Consider the following 23,963-nt stretch of genomic DNA (forward strand, 5'->3'; position numbering starts at 1 on the left):
TGTCTGCCCTGAATTCCTGACACAGGGTTCCTGAGACCCTTATACAAAGAGGTGTTGGGAGAATCTTTCATTCTAAAATTTAGTCTTTGACCCCAGTTCCCAGCACAGAACTCCCAAATCCCTTGGGATTTCTAAGCACACCCCCTTTCTCCAGAGAGGAGAGAAGAGCTGGAAATATAGTTCATAATTGATCATGTCTACATGACGAAGTTCCATAAATTCCCAATAATATAGGGTTCAGAGAACTTCCAGGTTGGTGAAGATATCCACATACTTGGAGAGCAATGTGCCCCAATTTTATGGGGCAGAAGCTCCATTCCTGGGGAGCCTCCCAGAGCTTGCCCTATGTATATCTTGATCTGGCTGTTCATTTATGTCTTTATTATATAATAAACTGGTAAATGTGAGTAATTGATCCACTGAGTTCTGTGAGCTATTCTGGCAAATAACTGAATCCAAGAGAGAGGAAGTCATAGGAACCAATTTGTAATGAAGTCAGAAGCCGTGTGTAACCTGGGGACCTACTTCTTGCGATTCGTATCTGAAGTGGGGGCAGTCTCGTGGGACTGAGCCCTTAACCTGTGGAGTCTGATGCTATCTCCAGGTTGCTGTTGCTGTTTAGTCACATCCAACTCTTTTGCAACCCCGTGGACTTTAGCCTGCCAGGTTCCTCTGTCCATGGGATTTCCCAGACAAGAGTACTGGAGTGGGTTGCCCTTTCCTCTTCCAGGAGATTTTCCTGACCCAGGGATCAAACCCACGTCTCCTGCATCGGCAGGCGGATTCTATACCACTGAGCCACCTGGCAAACCCTATCTCCAAGTAGACAATGTCAAACTGAGTTAAACTGTAAGGCACCCAGCTGAGATCAGGGAGAATTGTTCAGTGTGGGGAAAATGCCACACATCTGGGGTCAGAACTGTGAGCATGGTAATTGTGTGCAAGTAAAAAAGAGACACACAGGAACAGTAGGGCAGGTTTTCTTTACAGGTTTGCTAAAGCAAAGGCAAAATACTGTATGATAATCAGCTCAAAAGACGCCTGAACATCAAAGCCCGGCTCTGTCTTACCTGCCACACACAGCTGCCACCCTGAGCTGTGGGACAGAGCTCCCTCGGCTCCTGAATGCGTCTCCTGTGCTCTGTTCCCGCGGTTACTGCCTGACTCAGGTTCTGATCACTTCTTTTTTATTTTTGTAACACCACCTAGATTTCAGAAAAGGCCTCCCAAGCTGACCTCGCTGCATCCAGTCTGTACCAGCCCCTCTTCCCGCTATCCGTACTGGGCTTCCCAGGTGGCCATAGCGGTAAAGAACCCGCCTGCCAGTGCAGGAAACGTAAGAGATGTGGGTTCAGTCCCTGGGTTGCGAAGATCTCCTGGAGAAGGGGATGGCTACCCACCCCAGTATTCTTGGCTGGAGAATCCCATAGATAGAGGCGCCTGGCAGGCTATGGTCCATGGGGTTGCAAAGAGTCAGACACAACTAAGCAACTTAGCACACACATGTTCATACCATTGAGAAAAGCACCTTTCTAAAATATTTCCAAATTGAGATCAATAAGTGTAGTCCCAGAAGTCTGTCATTTTCCATGAATATTTTTTCTTAATTTTCATTTTTAAAATTAAATAAGCATAGACATTTCTATGAATGGCTATATAATAAAATTCTGCCTCCTTTTTTCCATGGCTAAATTAAATATGCTCCAAATGAAGGCCTGCAGGACAAGTAAAGTTTTCACAACAATTCAAACTGAAAAAAGGATGGCTGGAGAATGAAGGTGTTATGCAGCCATCAGAGGGGCAGGCATGCAGACCTAAAAGAACTTGTCCATTAAGAGTCTGAACCACAGGCATCCTGCAAGCTGACATTTTTGCACAGACCCTATCTCATATACACCAATCTGCCACATTTATTAGCAGTAGATATAATCATGAATTATAAACTGAGGTATTGGCTGGGCCAAATAGTTCATTCAGGTTTTTGCCAACCCAATATTTTATGTTTCTACTTCCAGAAACAATATAATTATGTCCTACACAATTAATGAGAACAAGAACAGCTCTTCTGAGTTTACTGCCTCATTAAAATCAGCATTCAAGAATTGCTTGGTAGACGACCTTGGCTTATGTATGAGGTCTGATTATTCTGAATTAGAAACAAAAGCTTTGCAATTTTCAGTTCCACATTGTACACCAGACATTTTCTGCATCAACATAATTGAAGTCAAAATACAGAAAGCAGTGAACTATAGAACTGGCCGCAAGGCCTCCTGCTTTTACTATTAAACCGAGCCCTGAAGATTTAATTTCCGCAAAACCACCTCACCCATCACACCTGACATTTGGGCTGTTTTCTTCATATTTTACCTTCAAGGTGGTGTCAGGTTCACACTTGCAAAAGACTATCACAGGAAGGAGTTTATGTTTGTAACTATTTTAGTAACAGAATAATAAAAATAACTTGAGGAACACCAAGATTCTCACAGACCAATTACTCAAACTGAAAAATAGAGCTCGGACCTTATATCCCAACACAGCATATGCCCTTTGTTTAGCTGTTCAGACCTATTTGCCTGTAGTCCACCCAGCATAGCAGATTTTTTTCAATCATGTTCTTCCTTCTGTCTCGAATGCCCTTCTTCCTATTACTTCTCCTCACCCAAGACCACTGGTTCTTTAAAATTCTACTCAAGAGGCTGAGGACTTTTCCCTGAACTTTTCAACACCACCTACCCCAACTGCCAGCATGACTGAGGATCCTTCCTCTGAGTTCCCACAGCCCCTCTGCATCCCTCTAGCCAAGCACGCTTCAACCTGCATGGTAATCCCTGATTTTATCTGCTCATGGTTCTCAGTAAACCATACACTCATTCAATTCTTCCAACAATCCCAGGCAGTAGAGATTATTATTTCCCAGCTTTACAGATGAGAAAATGGGGGCTCAGACAGGTACAGTAATTTGCCTAAGGTTACAAAGTAATTAATAATAAGACACATCATCTACTTTAAAGCTTTTGCCCAAACAGGCACTTGTGTCTCAAAATCTGAGTGGTTGAAAAGCAGAAAAATGCATAACAGAATCTGTTCACTCACCTTTAGTTTATCCTTGAGAATTTTATTCCTCTGTAGCTTGATCATTTCATTTCTTTCTAAAACAGCTTCTCGCTGACTCTGAATAGCTTGCTGGATTATAAGAAGAAATAACAGCATGGCAAAGAATGCAGGGTTATAAAGAGTAATGTAAGATGAACATTTAGGGGGCTGCTCTTCATTTAACCCAGACAAATGTGTGGGTGTTCGAATCATATACTACTAGTCATAAAAAGTATAATTTAAAAATAACTAGTCCAAACTCAAGATGCATTTTGTGGTCTATCAGTTATATCTCAATTGAGCTTTAAAAAAGAAAACAAGTAGTCTATACTTACATTTCCCACTTTTCTTTCCCTGAAATGAAAAATGGAATAATTACTTATCTCATGACGTGTCATGGCAGTCTTGACTTCCCCTGAAAGCACCGTATAAGCCATGCCTTTGTTCCTCTCCCTAAGCTCTTTCTTCAGCCTAAAGGCTCTGACCCACCTCCAGGGTCCATTTGATAATGGTATCTTAATTTCTTGTTATTTCATTGTTGGTGGAATTTTCTGTGCCCTCACCCCCTATCCCAGTCAAGATGCAGACCTCTGTTGATGGACATTTTAGAGAATATCATACAGAGTGTGAAGCAAGTCAGAAAGAGAAAAATAGAAAAATGGTACTGATGAACCTATTTGCAAAGCAGAAATAGACACAGACATAAAGAACAAACGTCTGGACTTTAGGCAGGGAATGGGGAAGTGGGATGAATAAGGAGATTGTGATTCACATATATATATACACTATGTATAAAATACATAGTTCATGAGAACCTACTATGTAGCACAGGAAATTCTAGTCAATGCTGTGGTGGCCTAAATAAATCTGAAACAGACTCTAACAATTCAAAGCTATACCACCCAGACAGTGTTACAGGAAGTGTCTCCTCACTGTGGGGCATCTACGCTTCCCATATCCATGGGGGTAGGCAGGTCCATCACACTGTGAAATACCAGGAGCTGCTGTTTGCATCTCAGACTCATGAGTGGTACCCCTGGAGCTATGCAGAATTCACCCTCTTGGGCGTTAAGCAGCTGCTCTGGAAGATTCTAAAGATAACCTACCCGATGGCCCAGAAGTCACCCGGGCATCTCTTTCATCACCATGGTCTCTTGCCTGAGTCCACAGTGCCCATGAGTCAAAGCTCTGTCCTTCCGGTAGTGACAGCACCTGGGACCCACAGAGGGAAGCCCACATCCCCGCATGCCCAGAGCGGTACCTTAGATATTCTGGCAGGTGGAGCTTGTCGGTCTTGGTGACTACCAGGGCCAGGTCCCTGCAGAACCCTCTTTGGCAGGCTTTCATGCTCTCGTTCAGAAGGTCCTCGTGGGCTCTCCCTCCGGAAATCCTCTCAATGTCACTGATCACCCAGATCACGGAGCACTTGTCGATGGTCTGTGAAACACGACCACAGCATGTTTAAGAGCATAAGTGGTGCCTCGGTTGTAGTGTGTTAGTCGCTCAGTTGTCCAACTCTTTGTGACCCCAAGGACTGTAGCCTGCCAGGCTTCCCTGTCCACAGGAGTCTCCAGAAAAGAATACTGGACATGTTTCCTTAATCTGTCATCTCCGTCCTCCGTGCTCTGCCCCAGCTCTCACCAACCCCCGCCAGTACACTCTCTCTGCAGCAGCCACATGAGCTTCATTCACATTCCTGGATGTAAGTTGCGCATCTATCTTGGGGTCCTTGCCCTTGCCACAACCTCTGCTTGACCTCCATCTGCCCTCTGAGATCACCAAGGGCCCCTGAAGCTAGGTTGGTCACCCCATCTCTGCATCCCGTAGCACCTGTACTTACCTGCCCTGGTACTTCTCAGGCAGAGCCACTGGACAGCTACTAGACTGCACACGGTCGGCACTCTGCATCCCTCCCCCATCCCCCACCCAGACTGCGAGGTGCCGGATGGGAAGGGGCCACATCATTCAGCTTGGAATCCGTATCACCTTAAACGCAGTACCTTGCCCGTACTAGAAGCTTCACAGATGTTTGTGGCATTAGTCTTTGATAGAATTCAAGAAATCAGACCTTCAGTCCCAGATCCCTCACTAGCTTGATTTACTAAGCTGTCCCCTAGGGAAAAGTCTTGTTTTTCCAGAACTAGTCCTGGTCATGCACTTATCCCAAAGCTGTCACTGCGGAGCATTATTTTGATGTCTGGCTTGCCCTGCACATGCAGCATACTACCACAAGGTGGCAGCAGGGAGCCAGAAACCCATATGCTTGAACACGAAATTGTAACTTGATGACTTGATAGCATACGCTTGCTTTATCAAATATACAACTTTTATGTGACAAGCAGTTGTGACATTTCTCTGACTGTATTGTTTTACCCATCTTATCTCCATGTAAATGGAAAACTGGTCCAGCTCCAGGATTAAATTTGTTTTATGGTTCCTCAGAATAGCACTTTGCACATAAAGGTGTGACAAGTTTGTGAGTTGCTAACTAAATCATTATTTGCTCTATGCCACTGGTTCTTAACTAGTGGACCTTCGACAATGCCTGGAGACATTTGTAACTGTTCAGACTTGAGGGGACACTAGTGGGCAGGGGCCACAGATGCTGCTAAACATCCCATAATGCCTACGCTGGGTCCCTACAGCAAAGAATTTCTCTGCCCTCTCCACCGCCAAGTCAGAAGAGCTGGGGCTAAGAAACCATGGTCTAGAGCAGGGGTTTCAAACTTGTTTTTAACAGTGGATCCCTTTCCCAATGAAATCTTAGGGAGAATTCCAATGGTCCAACTTGATTTTTTAAAAGTAGAGCAGCTTTAGTTGAAATTGAGGTGGAGGGTTTGGAGCCCCATCTTCTCTGCAGCCCCCTATCCTCTGCCCATGAACCTCTTGGCTTCATGGATCATTGTTTTGAAAGCACCCATCTCAAGAGTCAAACAGACTTCACTGTTTTATAGAAAAGGTACATAACAGACCCCATGAGGCAAAGGATTGACCTAAGGGCACACAAATCTGCGTCCTGAACCTCCTCCCCTACATGGATGGACTCAAATTCAGGCAGGAAAAGAAAACCCGTCTCTCCCTCCCACTTCCCAAATTATAACCAACTCAGGGAAGCGCCAAACATTTCCGCCCGTTGTGGAAGATGAAACCTGTCAGCTCCTCCAGCGCAGGGCCTCTTTCACCTTACTCCCCCTGGTCCTGGTAAACTGCTGTTATTGTTTAGTCACTCGGCCGTGTCCAGCCTTCTGCAGCCCCATGGACTGTATAGCCCTCCAGGCTCCTCTGTCCATGGGATTCTCCAGGCAAGAATACTGGAGTGGGTTGCCATTTCCTCCTCCAGGGGATCTTCCCAACCCAGGGATGGAACCCAGGTCTCCTGCATCGCAGGCAGATTCTTTACCATCTGAGCCAGCAGGGAAACCCAACAAAAGAGGACCTCGATCACAAAAGTTGCGGTGGTTAAATCTCAGGCCCTGCGTAAAGCTCCCGGCTGCCAGGAGTTGGTCAAATTAAAATCACAGAAAACACCAGCCAAGGCCGATCTATAAGACGAGAGCCTCTGGAACCGGGAGCGGGTGGGATGGCCCCTGCCGGCCCCGCAGTGAGAATGGGCCTCTGAGAGGTCGGGTGACACTTCGATGGCAGCACGGGGGAATTTGAGTCCCTGGTTTTAGTTTAGGGAGGACACTGCTGGCAGCTGGAGGGGTGGGCGAGAGCGGTCGCATTCTGTTCTCCCTGGATGGAGGGGAGTCTAGTAACTTCTCCTGAGAGGATATCACAAAACCACAAGAATGTAGGGGAGCTGTTGCCAAGCAGAGCAGGCTGGGAACCATCGCTTCGCTTCAGCCCAACCTCCTCAGAGCCCGGGTTCTGAGCCAGGTCTGCTGGCTCGTCTGTCTAAGTGGCCTTTGATAAGCTGCCCGGTGTGTCTGAACTGGCAGCAACCACGACTCCATCCTGTGCCAGAGGCCGGCCACCCCCCGAGGCTGCCACTCCCCACGCTGGCCTGGAACTCAAGGAGGCAGCGGATCCCACCCTGAGACCTGAAAGCCTGCAGAAACAAAGGCTCTCCTGGCCAGGCCTGAGCAGGCCACCAAGGGTGAAGGACACTGGGAGACTGGCTCCACCTTAAAGAACTGTTAGGGAAGCTTCCTGGATGGCTCAGAGCTAAAGAATCTGCCTGCCAGTGCAGGAGACATGGGTTCCATCCCAGATCCAGGAAGATCCCACACGCCACGGAGCAGCTAAGCCCATGCACCACCACTACTGAGGCCTGCCCCCTCTGCCGCTGCTGCTGAGTCGCTTCAGTCGTGTCCGACCCTGTGCGACCCCATAGACGGCAGCCCACCAGGCTCCCCCGTCCCTGGGATTCTCCAGGCAAGAACACTGGAGTGGGTTGCCATTTCCTTCTCCAATGCATGAAAGTGGAAAGTGAAAGTGAAGTCACTCGTGTCCAACTCTTAGCAACCCCATGGACTGTAGCCCACCAGGCTCCTCTGTCCATGGGGTTTTCCAGGCAAGAGTACTGGAGTGGGGTGCCATTGCTTTCCCCCCTCTAGGGTCCACAGCTAATGAGGCTGTGTTTTGCAGCTACTGAAGCCCGTGCATGCAGCCCTTCTGAAGCATGGGCAGCTACCGAAAGCCCATGCTCTGCAACAAGAGAAGCCAGGGTAGTGAGAAGCCCTCACTTTGCAACTAGCGACTAGCCCCTGCTCACCACAACTAGAGAAAGCCTGCACTCAACAGCAAAGACCCAGCGCAGCCAAAAATAAATTAATTTTTTAAAAAAAGAACTGTTAGGGGACTTTCTGGAGGTTGAGAGACAGAGCCTCAGCTGAGAAGGCAGGAATCTGCTCTCAGGTTTAAATTCTGCCACTCAGTAGCTGTGCGGTTTTGGGCAAAGGTCTTCCCGTCTCTGCGCCTTCATTTCCTTAACTGTAAAATCAGGGCACAGGCTGCTTATCTGTAAGCTGCCATCCTGATCTTTATGGAAAACCACAGTTGCAAAGCTCCCCTGGCCCACCGTCATTCATTTAGCACAAATCTGCAGAATTTAAAGTCTACATACGCCAGGGAAGCAGCAGGCCAGCAGAGAGATTTTTGGCAGCCTCTGCGCTGACAATGGGTCCTGGACCTCTCCTGACCCTCCCAGCCCCTTCCAGCCCCTTCCAGCCCTGTCCTCTGCCCTGCGTTCCGCCCCACAATCCTGCACGCCTGAGCGCCTTCTGCCTAAGGCGCTCTTTCTTTCTCTGTCACTCACCCCCTTGGAGCTTCCCCAGGAAGCGTGGTATTAAAGCCCACCCCACCTCCCCCAAGGGCTTCCCAGGTGGCTCAGTGGTAAAGAATCTGCCTGCCAGTGCGGGAGATGTGCGCTCAATCCCTGGGTTGGGAAGATCCCCCGGAGGAGGAAATGGCAACCGGCTCCAGCATTCCTGCCTGGGAAATCCCATAACAGAGGAGCCTGGTGGGCTGCAGTCCACAAGGTCACAAAGAGTCCAGCATGACTTAACAACTTACCAACAGCTCCTTACAACCAAACACAGGAGCAGCCTCTGGTTCCTTGGTGCGTGGCTGTCGGCTTCTCTGCTGTGTACCCAAATGCCGCCCTCCCTGTCTCACTCTGACCTTGTCTCTGCTCACTCGGGCCACTCTGTTGCTGGCCCCGCTCATGTCCCACAGTTCCAGTTCCAGCTCCCAGGCCTATCTCGTGATTCCTACCCCCCCATATCTCTTGCCACCCATATCCTACCATTGCCCTGAGCCTTGGAACATGGGAGAATTTATTCTGTCGAGCTCATAACATCCATTAAGCGGAAAGTGGAACATTCCTTGCTGCTTTACAGAGAGCGTTGGGGATGGAGAGAGAGGGAATGAAGCCCCGTGGAAGAGGATCACCTTTTTCCACATCTCGTCCCTCTTGCTGTTGAAGTCGCCTGTGCCTGGAATGTCCACGAGCACAACCCCTTCTGGAATCAGCTCTGATTTGGGAAGGGTCACTTCCACCAGTTTGATCAAGGGCCAGATGTGTGTCTCAGCGGATCCTCCACCCCAGTCTCTCCTCTGGGTCCGGATGTAGGGGTCCAGCTTGACAGACAGCCCCTCTGCCTGAGAAGAAGGACAAGGTCACATGCACCAGACAGTCTGCAGCACCTCTGCCCTGGATGGGCTGAGCCTCAGGTTCAGCAGAGGTCCACTGAGTCACGTGAGGAGCGGTGCTGGGCGACAGGCCCCAGGAGGCCTGAGGTCCTGCCTGGAAGGGTCTAGACTCAGAACTACAAAGAACACTGGGAGATCAGGAAGTTCAAGCTCCTCTGGGCTTCCCTGCTGGCTCAGATGGTAAAGAATCCACCTGCACTGCAGAAAATCCAGGTTCGATCCCTAGGTTGGGAAGATCCCCTGGAGAAGGAAGTGACAACCCACTCCAATGTTCTTGCCTGGAGAATCCCATGCGCAGAGGGGCCTGGCGGGCTTCAGTCCAGGGGTCACAAAGAGTGGGACCTCTAACTAACACTGACAGACAGGCGGAGAAAACAGAAGCAGTGGGGAAGGACTTTAGGGAAGTTATCGCTTCACTGGGTGATGATTTTATCTCCGAAATTCCATTCCAGTTCTAAAACCAATGGAAACCACCTGCAATATTCTAAGTTTGTGTGAGAGAGAGAGGATTTTTGAACTAATGTGAACATTTTCATGACCAGAAAGTCCTGACTGTGGAAAATGGATCATGAAATGGTGACCATATTTTCTACGTTGAAAATTGGTCTGAAGTTGATCTTCAAAAGGTTTTAAAAGTTTGTCTTCTAAGTTCGAAAGAATATATGGACAGACCGGCATTTCCATGATATTTTAACCATGGTGAGTGAGATGAAGACTCATTCTCAGCCTATCGTTTTTCCCTAAACATATTCATTCGCACTGGGATAATTCAGAGGACAGAAGATTTGGGATGTATGCAGTCACTGTTGATAAATATCTATAGAATGGCCCTGAAAGAAAGATAAATTCTTAAGAGAGTTGAGATCAAATCAGAGAATGTGTTGCTATCTGGGTAGGAAAGAAGAGAGACATCAAGGGAATTCCCTGGTAGTCTAGTGGTTAAGACTTTGTCTTCCAATGCAGGGGGCATGGATTTAATTTCTGGTCAGGGAGCTATGATCCCACATGCCTCACAGTCAAAAAACCAAAAAACAGAAAATATATTGTAACATGTGCAATAAAGACTTTAAAAATGGCCCACATCCACAAAAATTTGCTTAAAAGATAGCAGTTCTAATCAAATAATACAAAATTGTGAAAGAAGAGATGATAAAAGTTCTTTAAGATATTTTGATTTAAAAATAAACAAACTACAATAAGGGCAACAGAAAAGAAAAAGCACTGGGCTTAAGAAAGCGTGGGCTTTATCTAAGAGGATGGGTCCAGTCAATAAACTGGGCTTCCCAGCTGGCGACAGTGGTAAAGAACCTGCCTACCAATGCAAGAGACATAAGAGAAGTGGGTTCAATCCCTGGGTTGGGAAGATCCCCTGGAGGAGGGAATGGCAACCCACTCCAGTATTCTTGCCTGGAATCCCATGGACAGAGGAGCCTGGCGGGCTACGGTCCATGTGGTCGCACAGAGTCAGACATGACTGAAGCAACTTAGCCTGCACATACCACTCAATAAACTAGTGGAGACAAACCATTCTAGGAAGTAAACTCACATTCCCTTTCCCCTGTCTATAATCCATGCCCCAAAGTCTGAATTTGTGCCCTCACTCCTGGAGATGGTGATTCCATTCGTCTTGTTTCAAATGGGTAAATTTGTCACGCTGGGAAGGAATATTTCTAAGTGCAGAGTAGTGAGGAAATGAATATTACCTTGACACCTTGATGTAAGTTGTATGTATTCAGATAAAGGAACCAGTTTTGTCATCATTGTGTTTCTTTGGACATGCTCTGTCTGTATTCTAGGGGGGGGTTCCTTTTTAAATTTTATTGAAGTATAGTTGGTTTACAGTGTTGTGTTTGGTTTCTACTAGTGGCTCAGTCATACATATATAGACTCTTTACTGTACTCTGTTCCACTGTGGCTTATCACAGGATATTGACCATAGTTTCCTGTGCTAAACAGGAGGACCTTGTTGTCTACCCGTTAATTAGTTTTAATTATGGGCTTCCCTGGTGGCTCAGATGGTAAAGAATGGTCTGCAATGCAGGAGACCTGTGTTTGATCCCTCCCTGGGTTGGGAAGATCCCCTGGAGAAGGGAATGGCAACCCACTCCAGTATTCTTGCCTGGAGAATCCCATGGACAGGGGAGCCTGGCAGGCTGTTGTTCATGGGGCCGCAAAGAGTCGGACATGACGGAGTGACTATCCATTTAAAACATAATAAAGGGGGCTACTACATTTGTTTGATTTTCTAGATATATGAAAGCTAAGTGCCTTGAAAGGTTTAATTCATTTGATTTCTAAGTATGTCTGGTCAAGTAGTTCAAACTTTTTGAGAGAAACAAATATGCTGAATTTGAACTCTTAAGTCTAAGGAATGTTTATTAATTGTGTAAGTAGTATTAACTTTTAAAGGAGGCTTTTCTATATTAAACTTAGGAGATAATTGGACATTAAATTTTAGAACTGGTGTAAGTAATTGTTCTTACTTTATATAAAAAGCACCAGATTTACAAATAGGATAACAATATTTTAAAGGTGAATTTTAAGATGCAAGAAAAACTAGGTTTTTTTAGTATGCAACATAAGTAAATTGCATATTAGTCCCACATGTATTTTGGTTTAATTTAAAATTGAATTTTAATTTTTAAAAAAAAATATTGATCATAAAAGTGAGGAGAGCTTGGTTCTACTAGTTGCTTATCTAATATCCATCCTGCCCTTCAGCCATGTCAGCCGCATCCTGACTGACTGTATATTTGGGAAGGCAGTGGATTGAGACTGATCTCAGCCAACCACAACAAGTCAGCTTCTTGTTCCCCGAGACTCCCTTGCAGCTCAGAAAACCCACATGACTCAGTACTGACCAAGAAAATCTACATGGAAATCTGTTAGGTGTGTTTCTAGAAAAGCTTTTACTTGCCAGTAAAAGAGGAGACGTGGTTGGTACCCCCTGTTTAGCCATTTGTCCCTTCCATGAAGCTAGCTGAGAAGTTCAGCACTTCAGGAGCCATTGTGTGACAATGAGGCCCCAGGATGTAGGTCAGGGGGACCAGAGGTATGTTGATCTCGACGTCGCTGAGCCCCTGAACCAACCCACAAACCCAAATGCCCCCGGACTTCTTATGTGAGACAATGGATAAATCCCAATTTGTTTAAGCTGTTATAAACTTGGGTTTTTGTTTTGTTTTTTTTTTTTGGCTGCAAAACACATCCTAAATTAATCCTCAAGTAACTATTAACAGTCTTTCCTGTGCACAAAAGCTCCCCTCTCAGACAGGAAAAATTCCTATTTGACTGCAAATGAAAAATTATGGCTACTTCTGATTTTGGTACCAACTTATTTCCAATAAAACATTGTGCCTTGGGATTCCCTGCTAGTCCAGCGGCTGAGACCCAGCACTCCCAATGCAGGGGCCCTGAGTTTAATCCCTGGTCAGGGAACTAGATCCCACCTGCAGCCTTGAAGATCAAAGATCCTGTGTGCTGCAACTAAAACCCAGCGCAGCCAAATAAATAAGTAAATAAAAATATTTGTAAAAAGCGGAGCTGGGAGGTGTCCTTGGTGGCTCAGCGATAGAGAGTCCCCCTGCCAATGCAGGAGCTGTGGGTTCAGTCCCTGACCCGGGAAGATGCCACATGCCTCGGTGGCTAAGCCTGAGTGCCACAACTATTGAGCCTGGGTTCCAGAGCCCGTGCCCTGCAACAGGAGAGGCTGCCACAGTGAGAAGTCTGAGCACCACAACTAGAGAGAGGCCCCCACCTGCCTCAACTGGAGACAAGCCCGCGCAGCAGCGAAGACCCAGCACAGCCAAAAATAAGTCAATAAATAAAAATGAAAAAGAGAGAGAGAGAGAGAACCTTGTGCCTTGCACAAATCCCCTAAACGGATTCAATTATTACCCTTGAGGCTCACAAGAGAAACATTTGAAGCTACCTCTTCTGCCTTGAGGGAGATGACTCTGGAGGTGGGAATCTTTCCTCTGGGCTTGGCCCTTAGTAACTCCTCGTAGCTCTTTCCTTCCGCTCCGTTTCCATAAAACTTCTGCAGCTTCCAAACAGCTTCCTCCACTGCATCGCCCCTGTCCCATGCATCCTCCTCTTCTCCACCCAGCTCCTCCGTCCTGTGCAGGAGTGTCGTCAGGTTCTTCAGCTCCTCCTTCCACTCCTGCCAAGACAGAGCGGGCCCAAGCCCCCCGCCCACCACGACCCAGATACAGCAGACATTGGCAAAGTCCAGTGAGCCTGTGGGGGGCAGGGGGCTCCAGGAAATCTAAGATCATATAATCCAGGCAGGTAGCATCTAACCCATCCTGCTTCTTTGGTCAATGAGGAAACAGGAACCCAAAGAGGAAATCGTCTTGCCCAAAGTCCCATAACCAGCTGAGGCAGCACCCAAGCTAGATCCCCCATCTCGTTCTTCTGGACTTTCTCATTGTGTATGGGCTATGTGCTTTTCGTTTAACAAAGATGTGAGCTATGTTTACAAGGAATATAATGTGAATCTGTAAGAGAGAGAGAGGGAAAGAAAGAAAAGGAAGAAGGATGACAGAAAGAAGGAAGACGAAAGGATGGAGAGAGAGAGAGGAAAATAGGGAGAATGGGAAAGAAAGGAGGGAGAAACAGAAGGAGTGAAGGAAGGAAAGGGAGGAGGAAGGGGGGAGAAAGGAGAAAGATAGAGAAGATAACAGGGAGGGAGCGGAGAAGGGGAGAAGGAAGGAAGGAGGCAGGCAGCTCTTACCTGGTCAGAGAGAAGGTGGATTTTGGCCTCATACTGCTCACAGCAGCCTGAGCTCACTTGAACGATACATGACGTACATATACTTTCTCCAGACACAGGTAGGAACATGGCTTGCTGGATGATGGCATTGATCAGGGAGCTCTTCCCGGCCCCAGTGCTTCCGAATAATCCAATGTAGATGGGGTCCAATGATGGTTTTTCAATCAAAGCAAGAAGCCGGTTTCTAGATCAGTTTTAAAACGCTCATTGTCAAGGTCATCAAAGCAAGGTTGGGAGAATGTCAGAACATACAGCAGCTGAGCTCTAATCCCAGTCAAGTCACCCCGGCTTTCTGAGTCTCTGCAGTCTCTTTGGTCAAAGGAGAATATTCAGCCCTGTTTACTATACAGAGGAGGATCAAATGAGATTATGCAAAAAGGGATTTCCCTAATTGGGTGGTTAAGAATCCGCCTTCCAATGCAGGGGGTGTGGGTTGGATCCCTGGTCTGGTCTGGGAACCAAGTCCCCGCATGCTCCGGGGCAACTGAACCCATGTGCCATAACTAGAGAAACTTATGTGCTGCAACTAGAGAAGCCTGAATGCCACAAGCAAGGGCCCATGTGCTGCAGCCAAGATTCAGCACAGAAAAAAATCTGATATTTAAAAAAAGAATGTGCAAAGACACTTGGCAATGATAATTCTCCCCAGGCAGTACAGTAGTACAAAATCCGCCTGCCAATGCGAGAGGCAAGGGACACGGGTTCAATCCCTGGGGCGGGAAGATCCCCTGGAGCTGAAAATGGCAACTCACTCCAGTATTCTTGCCTGGGATATCCCATGGATAGAGGAGCCTGGCGGCCTACAGCCCATGGGGTTGCGAAGAGAAGGACACGACTGAGCACACGAGAAGAAGAAATGATAATTCCACACAAACTCTGCAGTGTCTATATAGATGTGACGTCTCCTTGTTCATGTTCCATGAAAATTACACAGTCTTGATCTTAGACGTGAACTTTATACAGTGGTGAGAAGTGTTATTAGGAGCAACCCTGAGGGTCTTACTCAGGGAGGAGATGTAGCAAGATGGGCAGGAGATGTAGCCTCGACCCCACTTAAATCTTTCAAGGCAGCTGGACAGGACCTTTGATGGCACAGGCTTAGAGTCTCAGAGCCTGGGCTGGATTCCACCCCTTTTATTCATCAGCAGTGTGACTTTGGTCAATGTCTTGGACTCTTTGAGCCTCAATTTTAGGAAAATAGTGGGGTGATAATCATGGCTTCTACTTTATTAGGAGTTTTGGGACAATTAAATGAATTTGATGTATGAATGTAAAGCACGTTCACCTTCCGGTTTCAAAATCTTTAGCAGGTTACCTAGCAACGGTGACAGCGCAGTGAGTGGCAACTACCAGTGTTAACAGAAATGGCCCACAGCAACAGAACTTTCTGGCTTTCTTTGCTTAGTTCCTAACCAGAAATTCTCTTTTATTATTGCAGAAAAGCCTCTACCACCACCTAAGGAAAGACATCCAAGGAAGATCTGATGGTAGCTGATACCAGACTCACATGAGGTACTTGACGCTGTTAGGGATGCTGTCATCCAGGAACACGGACTGAATAAGTTTCTGGTAAGTGTTGCTCAAAACTCTTCTGGTCCGAGACTCCAGTTTTTCATCTGGAATCAACAGAGATGTATTAGCAGGGATGTATTAATACCTGGCAGGCTTCCCTGGTCACTCAGACAGTAAAGAATCCACCTGCAATCGGGAGACCTGGGTTCAACCCCTGGGTTGGGAGGATCCCCTGGAGGAGGGCATGGCAACCCACTCTTCTTGCCTGGAGAATCGCCATGGACAGAGGAGCCTGGTGCGCTACAGTCCATGAGGTCGCAAAGAGTCGGACACGACTGAGTGACTAAGCACATTAATACCTGGCAGGGATCAAGCGCTTGGTCCCCACAGGGGGAGTCTGCTTAACACTGCAGAAAAGGCAGGCTGGGGAGGTGAAATGAAAAGCCAGTTAAACAAAAGAGCAAGTTATCTGATGGGAGAGGTCACAGATTGTGGGAAAGAGCAATCATTGATGAGGAGAGCCCCCCAAGGAACAAGGCGGCTCTGAAGCACAAGATAGTACCAGTCAGCGTCCACTTCACCATGGGCTACAGCACCTCTATGGTCTTCTCTCCTGTGGTCATAGATAGAAGAAAACTGCAAGGACATCCTATAAATACCCACAAAAGCACCAGACCAACCATTTTCACAGCGTTAATCAGGAAGAGATTATTTTTGTAATAAGCCTTCTCTCCAGATCTTGAGAGAGAAACTGTCAGATCACAGTATCTCTGCAGAGACTAGGAGGCCTCCTATTGGTTTTTTTTTTAATATTTATTTATTTGGCTGTATTGGGTCCTAGTGGCGGCATGCAAACTCTTGGTTGCAATATGTGGGGTCTAGTTCCCTGACCAAGGATCAAACCTGGACCCTCTGCACTGGGATCTCAGAATCTTAACCACTGGACCACCAGGGAAGTCCCGAGGCCTCCTTTTACGGGGTCAAGATCATTCAAAGATGTTCCATCCTGCTTCTTCAAGTACCCTTCTCTTCTTTTTGAGGATGCTAACACAACTGGGAAAGAACAGAGCTGCATTAAACAAGTGATAGAGCATTTTCAGGGCACTCACATTCTTTGAGGGCGCTTTGTTCCACGGAGGGAAAGGCTCGAAACCTCTGGTCTCGATCGGATCGTCGTCTTTTTCTCATTGGTTCTTTAAATATGTCATCATCCACTAGAAAGAAACAGGAATTACATAAAATTACACATAAAATTATAGGTCTTGGGGGGATGGTATACCGTGGACCAAAAACACAGTCCACTTATAGGCAGATTTTCGACTGTGAAGGGGGGGTCGTCACTCTCATCCCTGTGTTGTTGAGGGGTCCCTGTTTTTGCCTGACCTCTATCAATACACACACCCCATGAGGCTAGAAGGATCCCTGCCAGCCCTGGTTGTTTGTGAGCTCATTTCAGAAGCAGCCCTGTTGGGTCATTCCAGTCTGATTCCCAATTCCCAGAGTCCCAGGACTTTGCATCTAGTTCCGAAATGCAGCCCAACCTATCTCCCCAGAAGATGAGTCAGGATGACATGAAAAGTTCCTGTTTGTGAATCCTGGGAAGCCAAGATGGCTGGATATTCTTCACCAAGTGCTGAGAGAGTAGAGGGAAGCCTGAGATGGCTCAGTGTGGGTGGAAAAAGGCCTCAGGGAGATCTTTGCAACTCGGGAAATTGATCAGAAGCAGAATGAGAAGACAGAACGGGCCATGTGACCAAGGTAAATCCCTTCTTCTCCCCGAGCCTCAGCTTCTTCATCTGTATAATGAGTCAGTTGACAAAAATAGAAGGAATCCAAGAGTGGTGGAGGGTGCCCTCCAAGTGGATGCCCCTCAGAGATTAAATTGGGGGTTGAGGTTTTTTCCTTCTTCCTCCCTTAAAGATGTTAGTAGCTGCTTCCTTACATAGGCAAGGAAAAAAGTTGCCAAGAAGCAAATCTTTGAAGTCCTGCAGAGGTTCATTCCCTTCAGTGGTTTCTGTGGGCTACAAAGTGAAGGGCTGGGAGGCTCCATAAGCCTCAGAAAAGGGTATAACTGAAAACCAAAACAGTGTGTTTAGATGGTTTGGTTTTTTTTTGTTTTTTTTTTAAATTGTGCTGGGTCTTGGTTACATGTTTATTCTTTAAGCTATAATAATTAAATATGAAATATAAGGATATACTGAGCACCATTGCAAAACAGTTAAATATACATTAAAATCATATGTAGTATTTGAACTTTTTAAAAAAAGAATTCCTTTGGCTGCATTGGGTCCTTTTGTGGCACGCGGGATCTTTCATTGTGGTGCAAAGGCTTCTCTCAAGTTGTGGTGCTCGGGCTCAGTAGTTGCAGGACGTAGTCTTAATTGCCCATGGCATGTAGCAACTTAGCTCCCCAAGCAGGAGTCAAATCCACGCCCCGTGCCTTGGAAGGTGGATTCTTGATCACAGGACCACCAGAGAAGTCCCGGGATGGTTTTTAGATTCACCTGGTGAGAAAGGGACAGTAGGGGGTCAAGACTGTTGGAAATGGCCTAATCCAGCACTCCTGGGGGTGGCACAAACCTTAGCAAATGGCCGTGAGGGGACCTGCAAAAACAGTTGACCCCAAGAGTCATAACTCTCTAAGCTCATATAAGGGCAAGAGGCCCCCAAACTGAGCGTGACACTGGGAGGTCCTCTCCCCTCAAGAGCCACAGAAAGGGAGCATCACTCGGGGACCCGGGATGGCAAGCTGAGCAGAAGGCCCAAGCGCCCGCACGGGCTCCCGGCCCGAGTCTCCCAGACAGCTCAGGCGGCCTCAGTCTGGCGTCTTCCGCACAAATTCCACAGTGTTCTGGAGCCAGCTCACACCCCAGAGCACTGCAGTGTAGGGTGAGCTGTCTGCCAAGGCCTGAATCTTGGCCCCCTCCTGCTCACGCAGCGACAAGGAGTTGAAAGAGCCTGTCCGTAGACCCTTCTATCTCAGACATTCTAACTTTACAAGTAAGCTCCACGCAAAGGATTTATCCTGGCTCAGTTTAAGGACTGCCTTAACTAAATATCAAGTGGTTGCTGGCTTAGTGGCGAGAGCTAGAGAGAAAGGGGCAGAGAAGAAGAAAAAATATGCTGCTAGCTAGGGAGTTTGGGGTGGACATGTACACACAAGTACATGTAAATACAGGTACATGTATTTAAAATGGACAACAAGCAAGGACCTACTGTTTAGCACAAGGAACTCTGCTCAGTGCTTCTATGATGACCTTAAAGGGAAGGAAATCCTAAAAGTGGGGATATATGTACACGTATGGCTGATTCTCTTTGCTATATAGTAGAAACTAACACATATTGTAAAGCCAATATACCCCAATAAAAATTTTTTAAAAAAGAAAATGGATAACTAACAAGAACCTAATGTATAGCACAGGGAACTCTGATCAATACTCTGTGACAACTTAAATGGGAAAAAAATTTGAAAAAGGACATGTGTATAGGTACAGATCGATCTCTTTGTTGTATACCTGAAACTATCAAAACATTTTTAATCAACTATACTCCATATAAAATTAAAAGCTTTTTTTAAAATGGAAGCAGTTAAGGTTTTCTGAAGTCCCCAAAGCAGTTGATTATAATAAGAAAATATCAATGTCTAACTTCAGTAATTTAGCTTAAGTAAGGAAATCCACTGTAGGTTAAACTTTTGAATCTTGATATTGATAACAAGGGGGTGACAGAATCACAGGATTTATGAGCTGGGAAGCAATGTAAAATATATATGGCTTGAGATGTAGAGAAATCAAGAGATTTGTTGTATGGGCGCAGAGCTAGCAAATGACAGAGCAATAACTAGAAGCCAAGAATGGACACAAGTCCCATGTTTTTCGATGCACAATTACAGTCTTATTACTTTAAATTATTATCTATTATGGTTTAATATTCCGGAAGATGTTTATAAATTATTCTTCTATTTTATTCATCCCAGAGTTTAAAAAAGAAAAAGTTTTAAATATGTTATGATTAAAGCTATCAAGTGAAATCCTAGAAAATCTACCAAAAAGTTTTACCAAAATAAAGCAGATAATTTTTAACTACTAAAAAAATTCTACTCCAGCTGCTAGGCCAGTGGCTTGCTGAAGAACACTTTAGAATACATTATAAACAGTGCCTTGGAATTCCAGAGTGTTTTCACACCTGCCTGTGGAAAGAGTAAAAGGATGGAGGGCCTTGATCTTGACCCTGTGACTCAGGAACTCTTTTGTTTAAACAACGTTTGCATAGGATCTTAGCCAGGAGCACAAAAGAGTCTCAGTACAGCCCATGTATCCTGGCCTTTATTTCAACTTTGTAAGGAGCAGCAATTAGTCTGATCAAAGTTTGGAAACTTACTTTTCAACTAAAGCAAACACTGAGAAGTCAGGTAAAACAGCAAGGTTTTACATTTTGCCTTTAATGGCTAAAATGAAAAACCAGGTGGAAAGGAGAAAGTAGTTCATCTGGGGTTTAAAACACTTAATCGTAGTGCATACATGGTAAGCTGCTTCAGTGGTGTCCAGCTCTCCGTGACCTACAGACTGCAGCCCGCCAGGCTCCTCTGTCCATGGATTCTCCAGGCAAGAATGCTGGAGTGGGTTGCCGTGCCCTCCTCCAGGGGATCTTCCCGACTGGTTTCATACTAAACTGTAACCAGAATGAATGGGTGTGCGCTGGCCATTTCTCTTATTCTTCCCTGTAATTGTTCCAGCACTCCCTTCCCTTTTCCACGATATTACACTGATTTATTGGCAGCCCACTCCAATATTCTTGCCTGGGAAATCCCATGGATAGAGGAGCCTAGCAGGCTACAGTCCGCGGGGTCACAAAATAGTCCGACAGAATTTATGGACCGGACACTGGAGCAGAGAGCAGAGTGGGTGGGCTGTCCCAGGAAGCCTACCGTAGAATCCGCTGCCATCGCTTCTTGCCGCCACAAGGTGGCGCTTTGGGCAACCGTCTCAATACAGGCGCTCTGACCAGATCCTGGAGGGAACCTGCCGCAGATGTTCCCAGCAGGCCGCCCCACACCTTCAGCACTAACCTCGCCCCAGGGGCCCTAAAGCTGCAATTCCTGCAGTTAGCTTGCCCGGCCCTGTCTCAGATACCAGCGCTACCCCTCCTGACCCTTGCCCCTAAGGGAGTTCATCCCCAGGGGTAAGAACATTTTTCCTCTACAGTTCTCAAAACACAGAGGTTGTGATACACCCAGGGGTTACTTCCCGCATCTTCCCGGGGGAAGTTCCCTCCTTGTCGCTGGGGGCCCTACACCCAGGCTTCTAGGAAGGGAGGCCGCCCTCAGGGCCTCCAGTGGGGCTCACCCTACAGCTCTCCTTCAGAAAGCACGCAAATGATTCCAGGGCCTTGCCTTCTCCATTCTGACAGCCGGCTACCCTCGGAAAATCCAAGATGGTTTCCTGGAACCTTCTTTTATTTATTTATTTGAACTTTTAAAGGAGGGTGGGGGACACAAGTTGAATTTCTGGTCAGACAACCCACTAGATTATTAATAGGCTCTTTTAGTTGTTATCGAAATAAGATATACATCCACTGTTAAAATATGTTGTGAGAAAGCAGCTTCTCAATAAAGAGCAGCGAAAAATGACGATAGTTTAATACGGTCCCAACCCCTTTGCCCTTGGTTATAATGGCAAATAGCTACTGCTCAGGGCTTCCCCAATGGCGCAGTGGTCAAGAATCCGCCTGCAATGCAGGAGATGGGATTTGGATCCCTGGATCAGGAAGGAAGATCCTCTGGAGGTGGAAATGATAACCCGCTCCAGTATTCCTGCCTGGGAAATCCCATGGACAGAGGAGCCTGGTGGGTTACCGTCCATGGGGTCACAAAGAGTTGGACATGACTGAAGCGACTTAGCACGCACACACACACACACACACACACACACACACACACACACACATAATAGTAAACAGTTCTTGCTCACTTCTTCAGGGGATAGTGAAGGGATGTTACCTGGATGTAGCTCCCGAACCAGAAAATCTTCAGTTTCTGCCATTTCCTTTTATGTAACCGCCTGCCTTTGTCCACTTAGAGCATCAGCCTGAAAAATACAAAGTACAGGGTGGGGGTGGGGAGGAGTAGGCCGCAGAAATTATAAATACAAAACAAAAACTAAAAAGAACATGTAATTTTGCTTACGCTTTGTCTCCCCAATTAGATACCAAGTTTCTAAAGGGCAATGGCTATTCTACCTTATCTTTTGAATCCTTTATAACAGCTTGTCCACTGTGTGTTGGTTTAAATATGACAAAAGTCCATGTTTGACTATTGATTTTCAGCATTAGTTGAATCCATAGAATTTTTTTTTCTTTTCTGGAGCAAAAGAAATGACTATTTATTGCTGATGGTGCTAAATAATACCACGTTGGAAGACAGTTTGTCAACTTGTTACAATACTGAACATATTCAGCATTGATCTGGCAGTCATGAATACAGTATTTATACCAGTTGACAGCTGTGTCCACACAAAAAACTACACATGAATGTATATAGCAGATTTTTAAAAGAAATTCTTGGAATTTGCTTTTTTTGTTGTTAATTTTTATTGGAATATAGTTGCTTTGCAATGTTGTTAGTTCTACTGCACAGCAAAATAAACCAACCATACATATACATATATCCCCACTGTTTTTTATCCATTGACCTTTAAACTGAAATGACCTGAGATCTTGAAGGCAGCTCAGTCTGAAAAGACAATAAACCTCTAACGACCAGGGCCTTGAGGGTGAAGTTACACAGCTTTGCTGTTTTGGGAGACATCAGCGCCCCCACCATGTAAGCCCGGGACCCCTGGGCCACTGAGTGACGCTGAGTCCCAGCGGGTCTCAGCAAGAATCGGGGAGATGCATGGAGCATTTGATGTTCCTGGGGTCCCCTGGAGTTGCTCTGGAGGATGCTGAGCGGGGAAGAAGAGATGCAGTAACGGTTAGGTTCTCTGGGACTTCCTCACCACCCAACCCGGCACTGCAATCGGGGAGACGCCCCTATTGGGGATTATGTCAGCTCTGCCTCATGGGGCATCTGGGGGGGGGTGGAGGGAGGTACCTCCAAAAAAAAGAAGTATCGGATCCAACCTGTCTCCAGTCCTGGGAGACAGGGACTGAACACAGAGGGAGAACTGGATCCACAAAGCCCCGGAACAGCAGGTGCTGACGTCCTGGGCTGTTTCTGCCTCCACACATCAGGGAGGAACCGAGGGACACAGTCGGGGGCCCCCAAGTGCTTCCTCTCCATATTCTGACGTTGCTGATTGGACTACTCAGCTGCATAATTCAAAAGCAGAGAGTCACCAGCCTTTCTGAAATATGCAAAAGCTCAACGGACCTGTCAACCCCCAGTAGACACACGGCCGTTAGTTAGGGAGACTGCCTCATTTATGTATCACTTCCAAATGAAAATCGCAGCTGCTCGGTCAAAAGAGCCACTTACACTTGGTTCGGCTCATGGGTATCAACAGAACAAATGGTTTCTGTTCCTGGTGGGTGTTGGTGAATGTGCTGTGAACTCTGCCATGTACACGTTCCTGAGCCTTTGCTAGAGTTCCTCATCTCTCCATTCCTCACTTGGGCTCAGACCACCCCAAACTCCTTACAGTCCTCCGAGGCAGGGGAGTCAAGAAGAAACGTGCTCCCCTCTTCTTCCTGGTGAATTCCTACTCTTTCTTCAGCATCTCGTTTGCACATTTCCTCTGTGCAGCTGTGTCCTGGTTCCCATTCATTCCCCTCTTGTGTCACCGCTGGTCCGAGCACACCTGAATTATACACTTGTGATTCTTTCTTTATGTCTGAGCTGTCCAAGGTCATGGCTGCATTTGTTTCAATGTTGTATTTCTATCATGAACGGCAATGATCAATCGTAATGCTGAATTAATTAATTACAGTGGATGGGAAGCTTTTGATGAGCTTCTGTGGCAAAGGGTGTTTAAATGCTGACTCTGTTTTTTAAATATTTCTGTATTTGGCTGCATAGGGTCTTTGTTGAAGCTGCAGGATCTTCACTGCATCATGTGGGAGTTTTTGTTGCACGAATTCTCTAGTTGCAGTGCTCAGGCTTAGGTGCTTCACGGCACGTGGGACCTTGGTTCCCCAACCAGGTATCGAACTCATGTCCCCTGCCTTGCAAGGCGAATTCTTAACCACTGGACCACCAGGGAAGCCACTCAAATTAGTTTTTGATAGGACTGTTCCATAGAAACTGGGAATGTTTAGCTTGAGGGAAGGAAGACATGGGCTGAAGCAGAAGATGTGGGGAGGACCTTTTGTGGTCTTCAATACTTAACCTTCGAGTTGAATATAATAGTGAGATAATGCCTGCTCCAGTGGTGCCAAGAGGGGACAACTAGATCCGCTAGGTGGAAAGTAGAAGACAGTACATTTTTGCTGA

General features: G+C 46.5%; 1 protein-coding gene across 9 annotated transcripts in view; it reads right to left on the bottom strand.

Moving 5' to 3' along the window:
* The window catches only part of NUGGC (nuclear GTPase, germinal center associated), a 53,659-nt gene that overhangs the window by 19,987 nt on the left and 9,709 nt on the right, over positions 1-23,963 (bottom strand). For 7 of the 9 annotated variants that reach the window (XM_070480621.1, XM_070480622.1, XM_070480624.1 and 4 more), the window contains exons 2-10: positions 21,534-21,621; positions 16,645-16,749; positions 15,531-15,639; positions 13,985-14,207; positions 13,181-13,411; positions 8,989-9,198; positions 4,355-4,530; positions 3,429-3,447; positions 3,094-3,183 (exon numbers count right to left, since the gene is read on the bottom strand). In XM_070480621.1, the coding sequence (XP_070336722.1) occupies positions 3,094-3,183; positions 3,429-3,447; positions 4,355-4,530; positions 8,989-9,198; positions 13,181-13,411; positions 13,985-14,207; positions 15,531-15,639; positions 16,645-16,749; positions 21,534-21,576 (1,206 nt within the window). In that variant the 5' untranslated portion in view covers positions 21,577-21,621. Of the gene's footprint in view, positions 1-3,093; positions 3,184-3,428; positions 3,448-4,354; positions 4,531-8,988; positions 9,199-13,180; positions 13,412-13,984; positions 14,208-15,530; positions 15,640-16,644; positions 16,750-21,533; positions 21,622-21,719; positions 21,788-23,963 lie in introns of those variants that run through there. The other 2 variants (XM_020877891.2, XM_070480623.1) reach the window with 2 other exon arrangements.

Source organism: Odocoileus virginianus, chromosome 18 (genome assembly GCF_023699985.2).
Source record: "Odocoileus virginianus isolate 20LAN1187 ecotype Illinois chromosome 18, Ovbor_1.2, whole genome shotgun sequence".
Classification (NCBI taxonomy): Eukaryota; Metazoa; Chordata; class Mammalia; order Artiodactyla; family Cervidae; genus Odocoileus; species Odocoileus virginianus.